The sequence below is a fragment of the Canis aureus genome, chromosome 36, assembly GCF_053574225.1.
Source record: "Canis aureus isolate CA01 chromosome 36, VMU_Caureus_v.1.0, whole genome shotgun sequence".
Taxonomy (NCBI): domain Eukaryota; kingdom Metazoa; phylum Chordata; class Mammalia; order Carnivora; family Canidae; genus Canis; species Canis aureus.
The window spans coordinates 785,816-809,595 of NC_135646.1; the positions used below are offsets into that span (position 1 = coordinate 785,816).

General features: G+C 55.9%; 1 protein-coding gene across 5 annotated transcripts in view; it reads left to right on the forward strand.

Annotated features, from left to right (window-relative positions):
- ERICH1 (glutamate rich 1) overlaps positions 1–22,809 on the forward strand; it is a 42,641-nt gene extending 19,832 nt beyond the window's left edge. For 2 of the 5 annotated variants that reach the window (XM_077885431.1, XM_077885428.1), the window contains 4 exons: positions 5,667–5,819; positions 16,472–17,160; positions 19,263–19,492; positions 22,296–22,809. In XM_077885431.1, the coding sequence (XP_077741557.1) occupies positions 5,667–5,819; positions 16,472–17,160; positions 19,263–19,492; positions 22,296–22,326 (1,103 nt within the window). In that variant the 3' untranslated portion in view covers positions 22,327–22,809. Of the gene's footprint in view, positions 1–5,666; positions 5,820–16,471; positions 17,161–17,234; positions 18,054–19,262; positions 19,493–22,295 lie in introns of those variants that run through there. The other 3 variants (XR_013373139.1, XR_013373140.1, XM_077885429.1) reach the window with 3 other exon arrangements.
- The last annotated feature ends 971 nt before the right edge of the window (positions 22,810–23,780 follow it).

The window sequence follows — 23,780 nt, forward strand, 5'->3', positions numbered from 1 at the left end:
CCGCAGCCATTCAAACCCATGTTGTTCAAGGGCCAGCTAATCAAATGCAGGGAACCTGCATCTCAATTTAATATGCACTATTGATTACTAGTGACGGACGCTACACAGTATACACTCCTCTGTAGACCATATTGGAGGGTATTTTTCTCTTGGGTTTTTGGTTATGTATCTTCAGATTTCAGTTCTTTTTGTATTCCAAATCTAAACTCATGACCAACTATATATGTTGCAAGTACCTTCTCTCCATGGATTGTCTGCAGTTTTAAAAACAACAATGTAAAAAAAAAAAAAAAAAAAAAAAAACAACAATGTGTTCTACTGTGTAGAAGTTACTATTTTTTTTAATAATGTTTTATTTTTTTTTTAATTTTTTTAAATTTATTTATGATAGGCACACAGTGAGAGAGAGAGAGGCAGAGACAGGCAGAGGGAGAAGCAGGCTCCATGCACCGGGAGCCCGAAGTGGGATTCGATCCCGGGTCTCCAGGATCGCGCCCTGGGCCAAAGGCAGGCGCCAAACCGCTGCGCCACCCAGGGATCCCTAGAAGTTACTATCTTTAAGCTTGTGTTTCATGGTGTTTGTTTGTGGCTCAAGAAGTCTTTTCCTAACTCTGGGAAACCAACTAGGGGTGGTGGAAGGGGAGGTAGGCGGGGGGTGGAGGTGACTAGGTGGCGGGCACTGGGGTGGGCGCTTGACGGGATGAGCACTGGGTGTTATTCTGTATGTTGACAAATAAAGAAGTCTTTCCTACCTTAATAGTAGGTACTCTCTGTCTCCTAAGAGAGAGCTCTCCGGGGTAGGTACCCCGTGCAGTGTCAGGTGCCGGGGAGGTGGTCTCACCTCACCTCCGGCAGGTTCGCCTCAGCCTTGTTCGCAGGAGAGAGCATCCCCAGTGGGTTTCTGGCTCCTGCAGTACCCTTGGCCCAAGCTGACTTAATTACTCTGGCTTATGATGCACATTAATACCCAGGGGGGAAACATTCAGCTGTTCTTCTTCAGAGTTTTCTCAGCTTTTCTCGGCCCCTTGCTCCTCCATGTTTATTTTGATCAGATTGTCAAGGAGTGCACAAAAAATATCATTGAAAAAGTGCTGCTTTGCGGAAGCCTCTGACAAGACATTTCACCAGGCCCGTGATGGCGAGGATGGGCCCAGGGTGGAAGGTGCATGTACATCATGCTCAGGGGAGTGGCAAGAGTTCACTGTTGGTCTTAAAAACCCACCACGTTCAGCACTCAGATATTTGTGCTTTTACGTTAATACCGTCATGAAAAAGGAAGTGCCTCTGAAAGCTAACTGCCCTGCTGATGCATGTCCAAGGTGATGCGGCCAAGCCGGGACCCGGAGCTGGAAGCACAGGGTGCGGGACGGCTTTTGGGACAGGATGTGGCAGATGGGCTAACTGCTCACCATCAGAACAAAGAGTAGCCCACAGACCCACCCCACTGGCAGGTGTTATCCAGAGCTAAGCACCATCCAGTGACGAGGCAGTGAGACTTTTCATTGCACATGAAGTAGCTGCCGTGACATTGCAGCTTGGACGCTGGGTAACAAGACTGATGGTGGGGGTCGTAGGATGTGGTTTGTGCGCACACAAGTGGGGGTGCGCCGGACGCATGGGTGTGCTTTCAGTGTGGAGTGCATGAGTGTGCACGGCGTGTGGGTGTGCAGGGTGCATGGGTGTGCACGCAGTGTGGGGGTGCACCGGATGCATGGGTGCACACAGTGTGGGGGTGCACCAGACGCATGGATGCGTGCTCAGTGTGGGGTGTGTGGGTGTGCGGGCGCATGGGTGCGCTGCTGTGTGGGGGTGTGTGGGACGCATGGGTTCACTTGCTGTGAGTCTGCAGGGTCCGTGGGGATGCTTGCAGTATGGGGGTACATGGGGGTGCGGGGCATGTGGGTGCGCTCTCTATGGGGTGCATGGGTGTGCTTGCAGTGTGGGGGTGTGGGTATACAGGGTGCGTGGGTGTGCAGGGTTCATGGGTACACATGCAGTGTGTAGGTGTGCCGGGTGTGTGGGTGTGCAGGGCATGTGGGTGCACTCTCAGTATGGGGTGCGTGGGTGTGCTTGCAGTGTGGGGGTGTGGGGCACATGGGTGTGCTCACAGTGCATGGGGGTGCGGGGCACGTGGGTGCGCTGCAGTGTGGGGGTGTGTGGGATGCATGGGTGCACTTGGCAGTGGGTGTGTGGGGCGTGTGCATGCACTCGGAGTGGGTTGCATGGGTGTGCACGCTGTGGGTGTATGGGTGAGCTCACAATGTGGGGCATGTGCCAGCCTGTGCAGTGTGGCTGCGTGTGTGTAGTGTCGGTGCCTGGTGAGTGCATGTGGGGGCATGTTTTCTTCTACAACGTAGATCCAACCTCTTGAAATGTCGAGGTTCGAGAAGATTCGCTGGCAGGACGGGAATGGGTGCCTGGTGTCCCCTGTCCAACCAGCCCTGCGTCCTCACAGCGTTTTGCCACTTACCCCAGGCAGGCAGGAGATACTTTGTGTTTTTCCTGAGAGTGGCCTCCTTCCTGGTAACTGTGTCTATTGCCCGGAGCTTCTGAGCTGACATTTAGGACTACAGGAGGCAGTCTGTCTGTCGTGTTGGGAGCTCGAGCCCCAGGCACGGGACCCTGGTGAGGGCCTGTGATCACATGAGCAGGAGGTGCCGCTCTTGACAGCATTTTCAAAGTACACATGCCACGTGGTCGTTGAGGATTCAGCAGACCGGGTGCCCATACACCCTGGGACGAATGTCACATAGCACAGCCCTTCAGGATGCGGATTAAGCTCCTCCTCCCTCCCATGTCGCGACTCCACTCTGCACGTCAAAGGGACTGCACCACCTCTGGATACTGGAGGGCCCCGCAGTCACTCTGACTTCGCTCTTGTCCGCAGCCCAGATGATTTCCCCCAGTCCCACAGCTTCTGTGTGTGGGCAGGTCAGGCTCCCAGGCTGACTTCTCCGTCTTGGCCACTTCCCAGACTCCAGGCTCAGCCTCTGCGGCTCACACAGCCCTGTCTACACAGCTGCCTGCCAGGTGCCCTCTCCCCCATCTCAGTAAACGTGGAAGCCTGCAGCTTGTCCCCCGTGTCCTCTCCGTACACGGACCGACCACCAGCACGTCCTGGGTCGGACCCCTTCTCAGAGGAAGTTCCATTCACCTGGCTGATGTGTTCTCCTTCCCTCTTAACGGGAAAGCGTGCTGAGTTGTATGGAATCATGGTGGCCCCGAGACTTCCACAGCGATGAGAGAACTCTTGTGTGAGGTACAAGAGTGGGGGCCAGGGGGCCAAGATGGCAGAGATTGTGCATGGAGTGGCCTGACCCCCTTCACCTTCCAACCCCCAAGAATGACGCAGCTGTTGTCTGCATGAAACCCACAGCAGGTGCGTCCAGCAGCTTTATTCCCGACTGCCAACCCTGGAAGCCACCAAGATGCCCTGGGGTGGGCGATGGATCCGTGACCTCTGGTCCATCCAGGCAGGGGGTGGTGTTCAGTGTAAAAAAGACAGGAGTCAGGAAGCCCCAAGAAAATGTGGAAGAGGCACAAGTGTAGACCAGTAAGTGAGAGAAGCCTCTCCGAGAAGTCTACGCACTGCACAATTCCCACTCTGGAATCATGACCTTCTGGAAAAGGCAGACACGGGCACAGTAATGAGGTGAGGGGCTGCCAAGGGCTGAGGACAGGGGACGAGCAGGTGAGCACAGAGGGTACTTAGGGCAGTGGGACAGCTCTTAGTGGCCCTGTCCTGGTGGGTACAGGTCATCACACATGTGTGCAGACCACAGAGCGTGTGACACCCTGTGATCCAATGAAGGCCGTGGGCTCTGGTGATGAGGATGTGTCGGTGGGGGACCTTTCAGCGTAACACACGTACCCTCTGACGGAAGCACCCATCTCGGGAGGCTGGGGCAGGGGGTGAGGAAAATCTCTGTACCTTTTCCTTAGTTTGCTCTGAACCTAAAACTGCTCTAAAAATGTAAAATCTTTTTTAAGAAAAAAGACTTTACATTTTTTTAAAAATTACTGAGCTTTTGAGGTGCTTGGGGTGAGTGGACAATTTGTAGAAAAAGAAGGTGCTGAATGTTGCATCTGGAAAGACAAAGGGCAGAGGAGGAGCCCCGACTCAGCACCGGCCTTCCCCAGAGCAGGGACATGGGGGTCACCTCCGGGACTGGCAGGGCGGGTGGCAGGGCTCCAGGTGTCTGGGTGTCTGTGCCGAGTTTCATTCGTTCTCCAAAAGGCAGGAAGGCAGAGCTGCCTCCAGAGCAGAGGCCAGGACCGTGACAAGGTCAGAGCTGAAAGTCCAACGTCGGTCAGCTAGCCGTGGAAGTAGGTTCGGTGAACACGCGGCATCTGTCGCGGAAGGAAGGAGCTGTGAATGGTGGCGCCACGAGCAGCCTCTCTCCCTCTCCCATCAGTGACAGCATCTGCCTGAACATCGGGAGGGCCCATGTGCTTATGGTGGTTTTGTTAAAGTCGGCTTGCGCGGCTGCTGTGAGCATCATCGGGAGCAGGGATGACAAGCGGTGGGCTCTGTGGAGGACCTCTCCGTGGGGGACAGGCCGAGGGGACAGGCAAGGCGCAGAAGGATGCCCGGGCATCCGCGCTCCGCTCCCAGCCAGGTTGTCCTCCTCTGGCTGCGAGCGTCTGCACTGCCCCTTGGGCCCTGGACACAGTCCCGGTGAGCTCCCGTGGGCCGGGGCCTGGACCTCTCCTCCCGCCAGCTGCTCCCGTGTCCTGCGCTCCCCGCCTTCCCAGCCTGCTGTGTGGCCGCGGGCCCCGCATGGGCCGGCTCCCTGCCTGGCGGGAGATGAGCTGCCTGCTGTCACGGTGTCTGGTGCCCTGTGTGGTGCAGTGGACAGCCAAGCACGTACTGTGACCTCCACCGGAACTGGCTCACTTGAACCATCTAGAAGCTTCCAGAAATAATGTGTGGAAAGGATGGAAGTTGATATGTGGCCAGGGTGGTCTGCTTGGAAGCTGCCCCTGATCCCACCAGATTGATGGGAATCATGGACTGTGAAGTAAAGTAGCCTAGGAGCTGAATTCTTCATTGTAGCTTCAAGAAAGTGGAATACATTGATGGTGGAAGATTTTGAGAGTGTTTTGGGTTTTTACATTGAAATGTCTGAAAGCCACATTCTGTCATATGTATTAGTGATTTCTTTCAAACCTTGTTTTCTTGTTTTTAAAATGTCAATTTTTCTGCGAAAGATGAATGGGGATATCTACTTGCGTTTGTCACAAGATTGCTTTGCCGTAGTTTCAATGGAAATATGATTAAGAAGATGGGTAGGTCATCGGGGATTATCTCCCCTTCCTTAGACTGTCTCATCATTGTCTGGACGGTTCCCTTGTCCACCTGCCATATTTTCAATGGAAATATGATTCTGTTTTCTTTGTTTTCCTGAGAAGATAGATCCAGAAAGACATTGATTGCTGAGACCAGTGTCACAAGCATGAGCACATGCTTGTGCTCTTTCTAGTTTTATGGCCTCAGGTGTCACACTGAGTCTTTAATCTGCTTAGACTTTATTCCTGTGTATGGCCCTGGAGGTGCAGCCTGGGGAGCAGAGTCGGGGATGTGCCATCCTGTCGCGTGGGGACGGACTGGTGACTGCACCTCTGGCCACAGTATGCCATGCTCACAGTCCCCTTGTCTCCTGCAGATGGGGACACCAAGGTCTCACCTCGAAGGCGGTTCTACACGGCGAGCCTGCCTCCCGAGGGGTACATCCCAGCTCCGCCAGAGCCGCAGGGCAGCCCGGCCTCCGAGGACACCTCCGGCAGCGATGACGTGGGAGGAGCGTGCCATGTCTCAGGTGAGGCGTGATTGCACGGTGTCCTACTTGTTCTGACGCACTGGAGCCCCCACAGGGAGAGGGTCAGGGGAGCACGCCACTGTGCGGCCACACGGTGCACTCCTATGTGTCTCGCAGTCACTGGAAAGGACCGTAGGGAACTGGTAACAACGGGCGAACAGACTCAGGGTGGGCAGACATTCAGCTGGCACGGAGCCGTGGCCGTAATCGCTGGTAGGCCCTCCCTGTAATTACGGTAACGAGCACACAAAGCCCTGCAGTGAAGTCGTCCCTGCGGCCTTGTCTCTTGACGCGTCCCGCGCTGGCGCCCGCCCCCTGAATGGTGGCCGTTGGGCAGAGCCTTGCACGCAGGCCTGTCTTCCCCGAATGGCCGGTATGAATGCTTCTCCTCCCCGCGTGGACCTGCTGCTCGTCCGCGGCCTGCCCCCGGCTTCCCTAGCTTGGCCCTGCGTGGAGGGCTGCGTGCCATGCAGTGCTGCCCAGACAGACAGCCTGTCCCCGGAGGGCTGCGGGCGCTGGCCCGGCTTCTGAGCGCTGGCTGTGGCCGCGCCCGCTCAGGCTGTTGAGCATAAGCCGTGCCCAGGGTGGGACCGGGACACCCCGGGCCACATGGCTCAAGCACTCCACCATGGGCAGCACCCCTGCTGCCCGTGTACGCACCGTTGCCCTCCCTCTGCCCTGGGCTCCATCCCTGCTGCCACCCCAGCTGGTAAAGTCGGCCCAACACCTACGTGGAGAAGGCGTACACCCGTAAGTGCGGATGTCTCTCCAAGTCTCCCAGAACAGGTCTGTGCGTCAGTGGTGCCGGCCCGTTTTAGGTTATGACGACATTGATACAACACCCGAGCTAACAGAGGTCATTAGAGCAGTTACAGTCTGCCCCGTGCCAGCGAACTGCACTTTAGGTTTTCCGGTCTCTCGCTTGGGCAATTGAAAAGGCCCCCGGGGTTCTCAGGTGTGTCCCGCTGTGTTCCCTGCGACCTGTTGCACTGCTGGCTTCTAGGGAGCTCGCAAGAATGTTGGCGTGAGAGGCCCCCTGCGCAAGCCCTTCCTTCTTACACTTCCTGGGAAGGCCAGCTCCCGGCTTGGTCCACGTCCATCTCCAGATCCCGCACACGTTTCCCGTTGCATGACAGAGGCTCCTCGCCCTGGAGGGGCCTGGCCCATCTGCCTGGTAACTTTGCCCTTCCTGCGCCCAGGCAGGTGAAGCACGAGAGCAGGACCCCCATCAGCCTGGCTTTCAGCAGGTGGATCCAGCTCAGGACGTGGGGCAGGGTGGCTTCTGTTGTGATCCCCGCCTGACACAACTGTGCCCACCGGCCTCTGCCCTGCCATTCCCAGGGGCTCCCGCCACCCACACGCCTTCCACTGCACCCCTGCAGTCCCTGGCTCCTCCCTCCCTGTCCCGCTCTCACACATCCCTCCTGAGGGCTCCGCACCCCCACCATCTGCAACTGTGCACCTGAGAGGTCCTCTCGCAAGCCCTGCTTCCAACCTGGCGGCGAAGGCTTGCTGGGCATCCCTTTGCCTTCCTCACGGTGACCTTGACAGCCCACAGTATCTCCTGGGACGTGCTCCCGGGCTTCCATCCTCACCTCTGCCTTCTGCCCACCAGCATCTGCAGGCCGTGGTCTATGTGTGACATCTCTCTCCTCCAGGCTCACTTTCCTAGTCCTCCTAGTAGGGGTCAGGGCCCGGACTTGGGCCGGTTCAGTTAGGTTTATTGCAAGCCTTGTACCCATGTGAGCATGGCCCTTCTCCGTTCCTGAAGCACCAGTGCAGTGGGGTCGGGTCTTCAGCCAAGGCTGGGAAGTGACTAGACCCATTACTCACACAGGAGCCCGTGAGGAGAGAGCCAGTTTGCTGTCCGAATTCATAATCACTGTTGGCTTCGACCGTGTCTACTGGCTTTGAGCAGATGATCTGCAAAGTCATTAAAATCACACCTTAAGATTACATTCTGATATCAGGCACTAATGAAGCACTTATTGACGTGGTGGCTTTTGGGAGCCCGAGCTGATGGTGTGGCTCCCTGCAGACTCCCTGGGAGCCAGACGGCCATCCATCAGGTGTGTTGGGACTGGCCAGGCCCCATGTCGAAGGCCGGAGGCCTCAAACCTTGTTGTCCACATCTGTGCTGAGGAGCTGGGGCCCCTGGCCTCTCAGGTCCTCACTGGAGCATGTAGCTCCGTGCCTTTGCGTGTTTGACCGACACGGTGCCATGGTTAACACCTGGAGTCTAGGTGGAGACCGAGGAGGGTGCTTGGCCAAAATCTGCTGACCAGGGGCCACGTCCCATACGTGTCACACTTGCCCGGGGCTCAGCAGCTTCCATCCTTGTTCTGCTGATTTACTGCAGTGAGATTCACAGAGTTATGGGAGCACATTGGCTTTCTCCTGAGTTCCTCACAGGAGAAACCATGAGGGGCCTTGGAGGTGAAGGGAGCAGGTACCCCAGGAGGGGTTCCGCACATTCTGGGGCCTCCCAGTAGCCTGGTGGTGTTCTCAGAGGCTTGAGCTTATGCACATGCTCACATTTTGTTTTTTGGCATCTTACTGACACACACACCTGACACTCTGGGCCCTTCCCCATCTCGGTGAAGTGAGCTAGCTGCCAACTTTGATCAATGTTTGATGGAGGACGATGTGGCTCGAGATTGTCAGATTATTAATTTTGAAGTACTGTGCCAGTGCAATCAGCACAACACTTCAGCCTGCCTTTAAAAAAGGAAAGGAGCCCCATTTGTGCTGATCGCCTGTATTTTCTTAAAATCCAGTTACATACTTTTCAAACCATCACTGGTATATGTTCATGAGAAACTTGGATTCGAGAAATATTTGGATTTTGGTAAACTTACACTACTTCAGCTTTGCATGAATACCTTACAATAATAGATGGTACTGTAGATATTTTTTGTGGATATTGATTAATAATTATTCAACTAATACACTTTCCAGAAGGAGAGGACCTCCACTCTCACCACATGTATGCAACACAGCACTGGCGTCCTGGCCAGATCAGTCAGGAGGAGGAAGGAAGGAAGGAAGGAAGTCGTACAAATTGGCATGGAAAAAGCAAAGTTCACTATTGCAGATGACATGATAGTGCATAAAGTAAAACCCTTAAGACTCTACCAAAAGACTGCAGCAACTGATAAGTTCAGGAAGGATGTACGACACGCAATCAGTATGCCAAAATCAGTTCCAATTCTGTACACTGATGACAAAGTATTAGAAGGAAAAGTCAGGAAAACAACCCCATTTACAGCTGCATCAAAAAGAATAAGATATCTGGGAAAACTTAACCAAGGAGGTGACGTACTTCTTATTAGTGATTTTTTTGGATTTGATACCAAAAGCAGAGTCCATAAAAGCAAAGAATAAAATAACCTATTGGGACTGTATCAAACTAAAAGGTTTTACACAGCAAAGGAAACAACAGAACAAAAGGGCAACCTACTGAATGGAAATTATATATCCAATAAGGGGTTAATGCCCCAAATATAAAAATAATTCATATGACAATAGCCAAAAAGAGTCTGATCAAAAAATGGGCAGAAGACATGAACAGGCATTTCTCCAAAGAAGACACCCACATGGCCAACAGGCACATGGAAAGATGCTCCACATCACCCCGCATCAGGGAAACACAGATGGAACCACAATGAGACACCCCCTCACACCTGTCAGAGTGGCTAAAATTAATAAACACAGGAAACAACAGGTGTTGGTGAGGCTGTGGGGAAAGGGGAGCCTCTTATTCTATTGGTGGGAACGCAGGCTGGTGCAGCCACTGTGGAGAACAGGGGAGAGGGTCCTCAATCAAAAACCACTACCCTACGACCCAGCTCTTCCACTTCTGGGCATAGACCCTCAGGGAAGGGAAACAGATCTCAGATGCCTGCCTCCCGTGCTCGTCACGGTGTTGTTGACAGTAGCCAAAATGTGGCAGCAACCCCAAGTGTGTCACAGGATGAACGGATAAAGGCCATACCGAGTATATGTACAACAGAACATTGTCCAGCCACAAGGAAGAGAAGTCCTGCCATTTGCAACAACGTGGGTGGGCTTGGAGAGTATCCTACAGGAAATAATCCCACATGGTATCCCTTACACGTGGAACCTAAAGCAAAAGGCCAAGCCCTAGAAGCAGAGCACAAGAAGGTGGTTGCTAGTGGCTGGGAGAACCAGGGGGAGGCGGGTGGAGGGCCCGGTTCTTCAGCTCCACGAGGGGTCAGGTGTGGGGGTGGACGGTATTCCCAGGGAGCACACGGTAGCAGCTCCGGCGTCCACGCCGCAGCGTCCAGAGGAGGACGGTGACGACTCCACCGGGGGCAGGCACGCGGGGCTGAGCAGGCTGAGCAGGCTCTCGTCACACAAGGTCACAAGTGTGGGTCCTCACGGACTCTGCGCAGTCTCACCTGACTCTGTGACCCTGGGCCCGTGGGTGCTTAGAGTTCAGTGGGGGGCTCCACCTGCGTCTCCAGGCAAGAAGGGAGATGGCTTGGTGGCGAGCGGGGGCGGTACAAGGTGAGGCGGATGAGGACTGGGGAGTCTGAGCCTGGGTGCTTATTCCGTTCCGTGTTCTCCTCGTGGCCGCCAGGCTCCCGACCCGTGCGAGGCCCCGTTCCTCCCATCTGCATCGTCAGGGGTGTAAACAGACGGTTCTCTGGATCCTCTTCCAGCGTTCAGGGCTCGTGCCTTCAGATGTCCCTGAACTAGTTGTCCTGGAACGTGATGAAGACTGAGGGTCGATGGGAAGAGTTGTCCTTCTGAAGCACTATCTGTGACCTGCCCTCTGTCCCGCAATCAGGCACACAGGCCTGCATAGCAGTCGAGTCCCCAGGAGAGGAGAGCGGGGAGGTGGCGGGACCCAGCCTGAGCTCTCTGAGGGCCGCCCTTCCCTCGGCACCGGTCACTGCAGACAGGCAGCAGGTGACCCGCCATGGCCGAGCCCGCTTTTTCCATCGCATCCTCGTGGCCTGCCCCTACCGTGCACCCAGGACGGTGGCCAACCAGGAGCATCTTGCGGTGCCAAGCACTGTTGAGGGTTTTCTGAAGCCTCAGGGATGTGAGAGGCGCACAGACACGTTCTCCCGAGTGTGGCTGGCCGGACCTTCCAGGAGCCCCCGCGAGCCGCTCGCTCCCAAAAGGCACGCTGACTCCAGGCTACCCAGTCTCCCATCGTCACACGGACACAGACTTGGTTACTGGTGACCCCTGGTTTCACGTAGGATTTCACACATCTTCTCAAGGGCAGTTTACACCTTCCTGTAAATTATCCGTGAAATAGGGAATGAAAGACACTATAAACGCGGGACAGGTATGTGTGGTCCCTGCTGTCGGCTACAGACTCAGTATAAAAATGGTAACGTGGAGTTAAGGGTTTTACTAGGCCTGCGCCATACACTGGAATAATGAGAACTAGAACCCCGTGAATTCTGCACATAAACCCTACTGCATCCCCATGCTCAGCCCCATTCTCCACCTCAGTGTTGTCAGAGCCTCTGAGAAAACACAAGTTTGCCCAACCCCAGTCATTGTGAAGTCACAGGTGGCCCTGAATGTGCCAGTGGTGGGTCTCTACTTCCAGCCGGCAGACCTTGCAAGGGCAGCCTTGTGCCCTGCGGCCTCCAGGCCACCCTCACCTCTGATGGCTTCTCTGAGAGCTTCCCATGGCCACCAGGGTCCCTGCTCCTGGGACCCCTAGACGAACCTGCTGGGGGCCCAAGAAGCCCCCGTGAGGAAGCAGTCAGGGAGACCCAAATCTCCCTAGATTCACCCCAGGCAATCTGATAGAGAGCAAGAAACCCTGCATAGGGGAGTGCCGACCCAGGAGCAACTCTGGGTCCCGAGATCCCAGTGGACCACACGTTGCTGTACCTCCAGCTCCGAAAGACGGTAGATGCCCATTTGTGGAGAAGAAAAATAAGCAACTTCTGCCGCTGACTCCCAGAGCACCTGGAGCTCTGCTCTCTGCACGGCCTCCTTATTTTGGCAGCGGGCTGTCTTTAAAGAACTTTATTTCTTTTAAGATTTATTTACTTATTCATGAGAGACACCGACTGAGGGAGAGGCAGAGACACAGGCAGAGGGAGAAGCAGGCTCCCCACAGGGAACCCGATGCAGGACTCGATCCGGATCCTGGGATCACAACCTGAGCCGAAGGCAGGTGCCCAACCGCTGAGCCACCCAGGCGTCCCAGCAGGCTGTCTTCATGTTTCAGCAAGGACTGTCACGGGTGTGGTGTAGACCTGCACCAACTGGGAACTTACTACTCTGCTCTGAGCATCCAGAGGACAGTGGAGCCGGACGGTGATTATCACATGCATTAGTAGCCTGGGCTTTGAGTCTTGAATAAAACTCCAATTTCCTTTAAAATACTTATCCTTTTTTTTTTTTTTAATGCAACACTGTTCAGCTGTGAGAATTGGAATAAGCTGGAGACTGGCTATTTTTGGCGTCTAACTATTTCTACTACCGCAGTTCATCAAAATGTAGGTGCCAAATAGTCGTGGAGAAAACTTTGACAAATTGTGATCATTTTTAAAATTAGCATGCCTGAAAGGTGTGTTTTGGGGATGGCAGGTTTTCAGAACCAGTGTGCCTCTCAGATTATAAATAGTCAGGCCTCTGGTTCCCTAATATAAATGTTCCTCCAGCTTCTCTTGTGCATGAGGGTTCGAAGGAGGCAAGATTGTAGGTGTGTAGGGGCCGTGAGGACGGAACGTTCTAGAGTCGATGGAGGACCTTGTGTCTGGACAGGAGCCCCTGGCAGAGCTGCAGCTCAGACTTTTATGAGGCGTGAGGTCAGGAGAGTGGAAGCCACAGAACCCTGACATGTGGGGCTTCCCAAGGGCAGGGAGCTTGCAGAATGGAAGGGTCACGGCCTCAGATTCCACAGTGTGTGGGCTGGTCCCTTGGGCTCCCTGGGCTGAGCCCGCCTGAGTGAGCGGGAGCTACACCCTTGTGGGCAAGGCTGCCCCCAGATGCCCTCCGACCCTGGGGGGCAGGGAGGGCTCCGCACAGCTCTCCCAGATGTGGCCTCTGTCCCTGCCGGACTGTTCCCACCCCCATGATGGCACTGAGCGAGTGGGAGGGTGGGGGCAGCCCTCATGGGCTAGGCGGTGGTGTGGCCCCACCCAGAGTGGGCTGCAGACAAGGCACGAGGCCTCTGTCGGGGTGCGGGGGTAGGGGCCGTGAACCAGGAGGGAGGCGCACAGGCTCCCAGGTCCCGCCAGGACCTCCAGATGGAGGGAGGCCTCGGGAGGGGGTGGGGTGGGCAGGGGGCTGCGGACCAGGAGGGAGGCCTTGGGGGGGGGGCAGTGGGCTGCAGACCAGGAGGGAGGCCTCGGGAGGGGGTGGGGTGGGCAGGGGGCTGCAGACCAGGAGGGAGGCCTTGGGGGAGGCAGTGGGCTGCAGACCAGGAGGGAGGCCTTGGGGGGGGGGCAGTGGGCTGCAGACCAGGAGGGAGGCCTCGGGAGGGGGTGGGGTGGGCAGGGGGCTGCAGACCAGGAGGGAGGCCTTGGGGGAGGCAGTGGGCTGCAGACCAGGAGGGAGGCCTCGGGAGGGGGTGGGGTGGGCAGGGGGCTGCGGACCAGGAGGGAGGCCTGGGGGGTGGGGGCAGTGGGCTGCAGACCAGGAGGGAGGCCTCGGGAGGGGATGGGGTGGGCAGGGGGCTGCAGACCAGGAGGGAGGCCATGGGGGGCAGTGGGCTGCAGACCAGGAGGGAGACCTGCGAGGGGGGGTCAGGCAGTGGGCTGCAGACCAGGAGGGAGGCCTCGGGATGGGGTGGGGTGGAGTGGGGTAGACACAGGGCTGTGGACCAGGAGAGAGGCCTGGGTGGGGGTGGGCAGTGGGCGGCTGGCACTCAGCACTCCCTGTGCCAGGATGGCTGTGCTGATCCATGCAGGTGTGCTGCCCGTGTGCCGGGTCTGCACACACCCAAAATTACACAGTTCACTTGTCCGTGATGCTACAGGAAGCCAGGAGAGAGGCCAGGAAAAAACAGGAAACTGGGGGTCATCGGACCTGTGTTCTCTCTGCACCCCCTGTTTGCCCCTGGCCATTGGTCTACCCCATCCCTCCATCCCTCCATCTGCCCCTGTCCCTCCATCCCCCTGTCCCTCCATCCCTCTGTCCTTCCAGCCCTCCCAGCAGGTGCCTGCGGACAGGATGCTGCTCACAGGTTTATACCACCAGACACACAGCCCTCAGGAGTTGGGTGCTGCGGGGGTGTCCTGAGACGGAGAGACAAAGAGAGACTCAGACAGATGGAGAGACATAGAGGCAGCCGCTCACCCAAATTGGGACAGCAGCTGCCTCAGAGCCTTCACTTCTGCCCAGCGTTGGACCCAGGGCTTCAGGGTGAGCACATCTGAGGTGCCCAGAGTGGCTTCTGCTGGAGATGGGAGCTCACGAAGCAAAATAAATGATGCTGTGATGCTGGCCATACACTAGTGCTCCGCAGCCACCGCCGTGGACATTCCCCTTGCCAGAGTCCAGGGGTCCCGTGACATCGAGAGGGCAGACAAGGGCCCGGCCTGGTCCCAGGAGTCAGGGAGGCTGCCGCAGAAAGGCCTGGTCACCAAGGCCAGTGCAGGGCCACGGGGCACTCAGCTGCAGACACAGCCCAGCACAGGGGATGTCGTCCGTCGCCGTGAGCACACTGGCCTGCCGTCTCCCGGGACCTGGTGTCCTCAGCCGTGGCCTGTCCCCCCCTGTGTCCCCTGCTGCTGCCCCGAGGGCTGCTGCTGCCCCGAGGGCCCGGGACCTGCCTCTGCACACCAGCCGTGGAGCAGCTGCTTTCCCACGGGCTGGGCCAACCTCCGGGGCTGACAGAAATGGACCAGCCGAGGTTATAGTGAAACATGGACAGCAGTCAAAATGAGGAAAAAATATCTAAAGATCATGAGTTAAAAAAAAAATTAATTCTCTTCTGACCAAAAGATAAGAAGAAAGAACCAGATCAATACATTGTGGTTAATCAGTTTCTTTTCCCACAAAGAAATACTTTTCTACTTGGATTTTTGCATCAAAAATATAAATCCCAAGCTAGATGCTGTTAGGATTCCGTACGCACTTTGTCGATTCTTTCTTGAGGACGCTCGTAGCCGAGGGGACAGCAGCCCCTGCACGCTGACGGAGAGTTCAGCTGCACCACCGGCTCCGTGTCCTCTCGCCAAGTAATCGCTTGCTGACCGTGACCGTGAGGACGGGAGCGCAGTGCCTCCGGGAGCCTTGGCGGAACCAGCCGGTGGCGAGGTGCGTGCTGGGCCAGCATCCGCCGCGGCGACAGGGTTTGTCTGAGGCTCGTGCGCCTGGCGGCTCGGGGGCAGGAGTGGCTCGCCTGGGGCCGCCGCCCGAGACTGCCGTGCCCGGCCTCTGACGGCTGCTGTCCCCGCGGGGGTTTGTTGGTTTTACCCCCAACCCCAAAGATCCTTCCTTCTTCGTCTGCTGTGAAAGTTATTCAGCAGCATCTTTTCTTTTCAGTGGCCTCGTGCGTGCGCCTGGCGGGGCAGCTCCACCAGCTTCGTGCCTGGCAGGTTTGCCACAGGCCTCTCCGTCCGTAGGGTCTGCATACACGACGCGCTCATCTCCCGAGGCGTCAGGAGCTCTCTGCCACCTGGGGATGTCTGGAGCACTGCCTGGCCGTGGCCCCCTGCGCCCCGAGCGGGTGCCCCTGCTCCGCGTCTTTGCTCAGGGAGCGGAGCCGTGTGGCATCGGGGGACCCTCCAGCTCCGTCGTGTCCCCGGACCGTGGCCGGTGTTTGGTCACTCGCTGCTGTTATTCCACCACCCACCCTCCGTGTTGTGCTGCGTGGGCCCGGGGCTCCCCAGCTGCGGAGCGCTGTGCTTCCCCTGTGCACGATCCCGCGGGTGCTGTGTTTGCACAGCTGTCGCTGGCCCCTGCCTGTCCAACTAGGCCTTCTGTCCCCGCCCCGGCACCATGTCTCGCCTGCCCGGCCGCCAGGACCTCCAGCAGGTGGGCGTCCTGCGCCTTCTCTGACCTCAGGAGAGGCTCCCAGGCCATCCCCCCCGCAGGCCGTGTTCTCTGTGGGTCTGCTGCAGCTGTCCTGTGTCACAGGTAGAATTTTCTGCTCTGTGCTGCGCCCACCACCGTCGGCGAGGCCTGCCTGGTGCGGCCCTCTCGCCCAGGCGGTCAGGGCATACACACCGCCAACCACTGCCCCCCACCGGGAGCGCACACTCAATCTTCATTTCAAAATGCAACTTCATGCTGATTCACAGGGGCAAGGCGCCGCTATTTATGACTTATTCTCACATCCAAGTAACTCCTAGAAGGCACCAAAGTAATGTTTTTAAAAATAGGAATGAATGTTTTCATCCCAAGGCCACAGGACTGAAATTTTACTACCCCCCAAAATTGCAGCAGCTCTTATGTCCCTGACCTCTCACCGCTTGTCAGGATTGTAGCAGCCGTGAGGGTGTACGTCTCCCAGTGGCCTCGTGCAAGGACACATTGCTGCTCGTGTATTTCAGGGTAAGTCCCGGGACCTGAGTTAAAGTTGACAGTTCAGTAAATATTTGAAATTCCTTGTCCACTGAATTTGCAAGATTCTAATGGAAAATGAAGCCCAATATGTTTGCTCTGTTTCCATGTACAGAAAATATGAATTTTTGTTTTTGTAGATGAGGATCTTCACGCTCAGTCAAAGAGAAGAAGAGCAAGAAAGCATAAATCAAGGAAAAGCCTTAAAAATCCCAACAACGATGGTGCAGAACGAGCAGAAGTAGAGAAACAGCAGAGTCTTTTACCAGAAAACCTGCAGCCACGGCACGCAGATGGCCCCACAATCAGCAAAAATAAAAGGAGGAAGCTGAAGAAGCAGCAGCAGATGAAGAGGAAGAAAGCGGCTGGCCTCCTGACAGCAGCCTCTGGCGGCAACTTCACATACCAGCCAGAGGAGGGCGACAGCGAGTGGGCGGCCGGGTTGGAGAGTGATGGGGAGGATCACACGGAGGACCACACGGAGGACCACACGGAAGACGGCACCCGTGTCCTCGGGGAGGGTTACGAGGAGGACGGTGCCCGTGTCTTCAGGGAGGACGACAGGGAGGACGGTGGCCATGTCCTTGGGGAGGATTATGGGGAGGATGGCACCTGTGTCCTCGGGGAGGACCGCACTGACACCCACGAGGAGGACCACAGGGAGGATCACGGGGAGGACGATGAAGACACCAGTGGGGAAGATGTTAAAAACACCAACGAGAAGGCAGACGATATCCTAAACTTTTTGAAGTCAACACAAGAAATTTATTTTTATGATGGTACGTTCCTCACTGTTCTTTCAAATAATGGCATCCACTTATTTGGAAAAGTAAGTATAGTAAAATATGTAAATATTTAAAATATGAAATGTGAAAATACTCAGTGGTGAACATAAGTCTTTAGTTTTGAGGCAAAGACCAGAATATGTGGACTCTTCACCCGGGTTGGAGAGTGTCCCTGTGCTGGAGGCGTTGCACTCCTCACGTAGCCGGCCACTGCACCTGACTCCCGTGAACCTGCCTCAGAGGCTGGCGGTGTTCTCGGCTCTGTTGCCTCAGGAAAGGTAAGTCCAGGTGGCAGGTGTGGTGGACTCACGTGCCTTGTCCTCAGCTCACAGGGAAGGAAAAGTGCAAGCATGACTGTCTCCTCTGGGACATACTCTGCTTCCCACATGTAACCTGCGGGCTTCAGGTTTCCAGTGAGCGTCCTGGGCAGCTGTCTGTGGATGCAGGAGGTGGAAGAGGAGAGCAGATTGGTCCTCTTGGGTGGTGGTTCCTCAGGTTTGCCTTGAGCTTACTGACAGCTGACCTCAGGATCAGGAAGCAGCAGGTCCTCAAGCAGCACGGATGGAGGCGCCCAACATGGATGTTCCCATTCCCACCACACCCCCAGTGGATGCAGGCCGGGCTGGGCTTAGCGGATCCCGATGCAAGTGAGAACATGACCCTATGGACAGGGTTGAGGAATGTTGGCTGTGTAGTCATTTAGGAGATAAGACTGATCTGAGCAAGGCAGAGAAAATAGCACTTTTAACCTTCAGCACATGTGTCAGCACTTTGTACTGACAGAGTGAAAACAAGCGTAATACACGTGCAAACAAAGGAAGAAGACAGCTGGTGCACGGCAGAGCCGAGGAGCCTCAGAACTGCTTCGGGACGGGCTCCACTCGCTGGATCCAGGAGGTTGTGCAGGAACTGCCTGAGAGGGCAGACCTCGGAGGAGGTGACGGCACGCCAGGGCCGAGTGGGGACCGCACGGCCACCCTTGTGCCCCGGGGCGGCTGTCGGCTGGCCGTGGGCCATGCAGGAGGGTGATGGAAGGGCCAGCCAGCCCCTGGGAGCACACAGGCTGGCAGCACAGCGTCAGCAGCAGAGCAGGCCATGCAGGGAAAGGCAGGCCTCGGGGCTGCGGGGTAAAGCAGGCACACTGCTGGGAATGGCCAGGTGCCCAGCCCCGGGTGCGAGGGTCGGACACCCAGGACTTTCAACAACATGCTGGGCCCGTCGGGCAGCACAGAGGGCCACGCGCTCAGAGCAGGGGCAGGCAGGGCGCTCAGGCACCACAGCCTCCATGCTTATACATTCACACTGGGCAGCAAAACCACAAGGAGACGTGCTGTGGAGGCACTGGGGTCATCAAGGGGCGTTTAAGAGGTGATTAAGTGCTCAAAAAACGGAGAAAATGGTGCAACATTTTTCTCCCATATTCACCAGATAGCTTTAGTCTATTTAGATAGTCCAATGGAAATTCTGAGAAATATAACTCAACGCAGAGTCTAAGCAGCAGGTCAGGGTCAGCATGAGAATCAGTGGCTGGAAAGCAGGTGGGATAGAACCTGCAGACAAGGGCACATGGGCGGACAGGTCTAACATACACACCTTGGGGCCAAGGGGGCTTGGGGTAGATGGGGGTGGGACTGACACGCACCAGGGGAGGGAGACAGGTCTGACACAGGTGCACGCCAGGGTGGGGAACGGGTCAGACATGCCTGTGGGGACTGGGAGGGGGTACGGGGGTGGGGGACAAGATTGACCTGCACGTGGGGGCCAGACAGGGGCATGGGGCCGAGGCGTAGGGCCCGTGTGCAGAGGCAGCAGTTGGGAACGGCCATCAGGTCACAAGGTAGGGCCGTGTGCAGCCCAGCAGCACGAAGGCGACACCAGCACAGCCGAAGCACGTTCTGTCGAGGAGCGAGGATGAAGGATAGAGACAGGCGCCTCCGGGAGCAGGGAGCGCGGGGACTTGCGGGGACTTGTGGCTCAGTGGGAGGGGCCTGAGGCTGGTCTGCAGGGCTGGGCCACTCGCCCCCGCCATGGCCTATTTGGAAGGCAGGTGTCCCGCAGCCTCCCGCAGGTGGGGCATATGAGGCTAAGGTTCAACCTTCTGCTCCAAGGGTGGCCTCTCGTATCCTAAATGGTTCCTTCTGGGCAGGAACGTGCGTTTCTAAGTGGCCTCGCTTCGCTTAGGCATGTCCCAGGCTGCGGCCTCTGCCGTCTTCGTGGAAGCCGCGCAGGAGCTGTTCCGACGTCTTGGCGACCACAGCGTGTCCCGCGCAGATGTGCTCCTGATGCATCACATGAAGACGCTGTTGCTCCTGCGAGACACCGAGAGCCTGCAGCTTGCCCTGGACAGGCTGCCGGCGCTCTGCACCCTGCCGCCCGGTACGTACCGCGCCAGTGGGCGCTGTGCTGCTTCTTCGGGGTTTGCCTGGGAAAACCTCACACTGCACCGGAGTGGTCAGGGGTCGGAGGTCAGGTGTCAGAACACACAGGCGTGCAGGGGTGGCTTCCAGCGTCTCTGCTGGCGGTAAGTGATCCTGGGGAGAGACGCAGAAGCCGGGCCTCTCGTCTCCCAGACTGGGAGCTACCAACTGTTGGGGCCAAGTTCCCTGTGTTTAAACGGCAGTGAAAGCACCCTGTCCCCCTTTCCCACTCTGCTGCACGGGTGGGAGGGAACCCCGCCCTCTGAGTGTCCGGGACAAAGGTGAGTCACAAGATGACCTTTCGCTTGTGCGTCGGCCTTGCCCGGCTGCCCGCTCCCCAGAGATGGTAGGACCTGGGGCCAGCTGTGCTCAGGTCCACTCGGCCAGGGGGACTCACGGCCGCAACTTGCAGTGGGCTGTGGGGGAGATACCAGGCCATGGGAATGTGCAGACGTGGAGTGCCAGAAAATTGGCCTTTTTCTAGAGAAGCACCATGCAGAGCCCCATGCCGACCCACACCGGGCACAGGACACCTGTCCAGCTGAGTGGGATGGGCTCTGCTGACTGCTGCAAGGGAATGTGACCATGATGACTGTTTCCACCCGGAAATCTCACGGTCCGGCTCAACAGTCAAGACTAACACGGCATCATATCAGGTCAGGGTCAGAGTTAAGGAGACCAGGAGGTGACATTCCATGTACATGCTAGACTGGACACCACAGGGAAGGAAATCCCACAGGGAGGGGATATTCATGCAGCACTGGGCTGGAGTATGGCGGGTGTCCCATGGTGGGGAGGGGGTCATGGGTGCGGACACGCAGGATGGAGGGTGACCTGAGAGTGGTGTCGGCCTGAGTGCAGTTGTGCCTGAGGAGCCTGGCAGCCAGTCATGAGCTGTGAGCTCGGAAGGGCTGGAGGATCAGGAGCCAGGTCGGATGGGGCCAGTCTGGATGCTGCCTGGGCACCCCGGGTGGGGACCTAGGATGGGGAAGGTCACCAGGGGCCACGTTACAGAGCAGAGAGGGTGCAGGAGCCCAGAGACCCCATCTGGGAGCCACTGCAAGGAGGCGACGGGAGGGTGGAGGGGAGCGTGGATAAGCTGCAGCGGAAGAGCCACTGACCGACCCCGGGGGCCTTCTGTGGGAAGCCCAGCTAACCCAGTGTCAACCTTGGCTGTCCTACGTGGAACATTTAACAAACTCAAATTTCCATAATAAAGTTCTAGCTCAAATTGCAGAAAGCCAGTTTTATTAAGTTAAACACATACAAAGGTATTTGAGATAAAAACAAAGTCATTTAGAATTTTTAAAGTTTTTGTTGTGTTCCTCAGGCTGCAGCCTTTGTCACACGTTGTTCTGAAATGTGTCAGCAGGGTTTTCAGCAGCAGTTGGGGACTTAGCAGAAATGTTTCCCTCTGTTTCTTATGTGAAAATCACAGGACAAGCTCGTCTACGGGCACACTTAAGCAGTTGGTAGAACTAAAACTTAATTGAAGCACTTTTCGTAAAAGTGGATTATCTGTCAGCACATGTAGGATACATAGTCGGAGTTTTTCTATTTAAAGCAATTTTGCAAACAAAACGTGCAATGAACGGCGAAGCCTTGTCTTCAGAGACCAGCACGTGTGACACAGAGCTGCTCCTGGCAGTGGTGCAGGAAGCCTGCAGGACAGGTGCTGGGCACTGGCTGGGTTCAGGGGGCTGAGTGCGGCTGGCTGGGCACAGGTGATAGGTGCAAGGGGCTGGGCACAAGGTGGGCACAGGTGGCTGGGCGCTGGCTGGGTACGGGTGGCTGGGTGCAAGGTGGGCACAGGTGCTGGGCGTGGGCTGGGTGCAGGTGCTAGGCGCGGGGGGGCACAAGTGCTGGGCGTGGGCTGGGCACAGGTGGCTGGGTACAGGTGCCGAGTGTAGGTGCCAGGCACAGGTGGCTGGGTGCCGGTGCCAGGTGCAGGTGGCTGGGTGCAGGGTGGGTGCAGGCTGGGCATGGGCTGGGTGCAGGTGGGTGGGCGCTATTGGCTACATTTTGTGAGCCGCAGAGGGTCCTCGCACAGCTCTGTCACCAAGACTCCTGACGCATGTGGGCTCCCTGGCCAGGCCGTAGACAAGCCCCCTGTTTCTGGAGTTAGGACAGAAGCTGGTGGCAAGAACCAGGGCCCGGCTCACAGACGCCTTACATTCCCCGCACCCTGGCGCCTGCGTTAGCACAAGTAATGCTGCCATCCAGGGTCCCTGTCACGCGAGCCTCCTTTACCCCTCGCAAGGGAATGAGGCCTCGGTGGCCAGGCCGCTGGCCCGGGCAGGGGGCACCTCGGAACGGCCTTAGCTGTGTGGGTCCATTCAGAGCCGGCAGTGGCTCGGGACCTCCCCATGACCCGGCTGCCTGCACCCAGGCGCCCCTGCTTAGGGACTCCTGAGTCTGGCGTTAGGTCACCCATGACCACACATCTGCCTGCATGTGGTGTCCGTGTGCTCGGGCGGTACATGCGGTGCCGTGGCCCGTGTCCTAAAGATCTGACCACACGTGTAGACTGCAGGGCTCTCCCCCAAATGACATGCAGACTTCCAGAATCTGTGCTGGAGGACCCATGGGCGCCGCGCACTGCCATCGACATCACTTCACACTAGAGTTGTGCTTTATTAGGGTTTTTGTAGGTTCTACTTTGAATCTCCAGGCTACTGTCTATAAAACGATAGTTTATAATTTTTGTTTTGGGGCTCTCTTGTTCTATTTTATTTTTGTTTGGTGTTCTGTTTGCTTTCCAGACCATGCCTCAGTGCTCTCAGCTTTCTTTAATTACTGGATCACCCACATCCTTCCTGAGAACCACACTGACTAAATCCGGGCATCTAAGAAGAGCTAACATTCAGCAAGAATATAAAAGGCAAATGTGAAATTAGCAGAGACAGGATTCCTACATATAAAGAAGATGGAATTCCCTAAATCTTCTTTGTGGCCTAAACCCCAGGAACTTTGAAAACATCTCTGCCGCCGTATTTACCGTGTGTTGTACACAGTGGGCAAGACACAATTGGAGACATGGAATGAGAAATCGGGGTAAAATAGAAAGTCTTCAAATATCAGAAAGTGCTTATGTCCCATATTACTCACCATGATCCTGTTTCTTTCATTCTTATAAAAGTTGAAAGTGGACATCCTGTTAAATTTAACAAACTGTATAGTTTGAAGCTGTTATATATTTTTATAAAGTTAAATAACCCTGTATTTGAAAGTCTCTGTTTTAAGAATGCGTTATAGACATTAAATGTTATGGTTTAAGTTGTTTGATTCTGGTTGAAGTTATTATTTTCTTCCTTATTTTCTCTTCTCTGCTTTGATGATACTGATAACAACATTTTCCCGTTCTTTCCATTTGTCATGGCAACAGTCACCTGCTCTCAGGATTACTGCGGTTTAGAAACACCTGTCAGCTGGTGTACATTTTAGGAGGCCATTGGCTCTGTCCATGAAAAAAAATATTTTTTCTTGTGGTGAAACCTACATAAAATTCACCATGTTAGCCGTTTTTAAGCATACAATTCAGTGGCGCTGAGTAGCTCACCGTATCAGGCGACCACACTGTTAAGGCTGAACAACATCCGTTGTATGGATACGCCACTTCCTGTCGGCGCACACGGGGCTGTTTCCTCTGTTCCTGTTGTGAACCGTGCCTCCCTGGGCATCACGCACGGCATTCTGCGTGCACACGTGTTTTCCCACCTCTCTGGGGTAGAATCGCCAGGTCCCACGGTAACTCTGTGTGTGACTTCTCGAGGAAATGCTGGTCTGCTGTCAGCGGCCACCCCGTCCCACATCCCGCCAGCCCCGCACAGAGGTGCCGCGGCCCCACGTCCACACCGACACCATCATCTCCTATGGCCTTGATTACTGTCCTGACGGCCACCAAGTGGTGTCTCATGGTTTCTGTTTACGTTCCCCTGATGTTGAATGTTTTTGAGCATCTTTTCATCTACTTGTTAGCTATCCTTTCTTTCAGGGAAATGCCTGTTTAAGTCTTTGTCCTGGGGCACCTGGGTGGCTCAGTCGGTTAAGCATCGGTGTTGTAATCTCAGGGTCATGGGATCAAGCCCCATTTCGGGCTCCCTGCTCCACGGGGAGACTGCTTCCCCTTCTCCTCCCTGCTCTTGTTCTCTATCTCTGTTGGTATCTCTGTATCTCTCAAATAAATAAAATCTTTAAAAAAAAAAGTCTTTGTCCTTTAGTGAATTGGATTATTTGGTTTTTGTCAT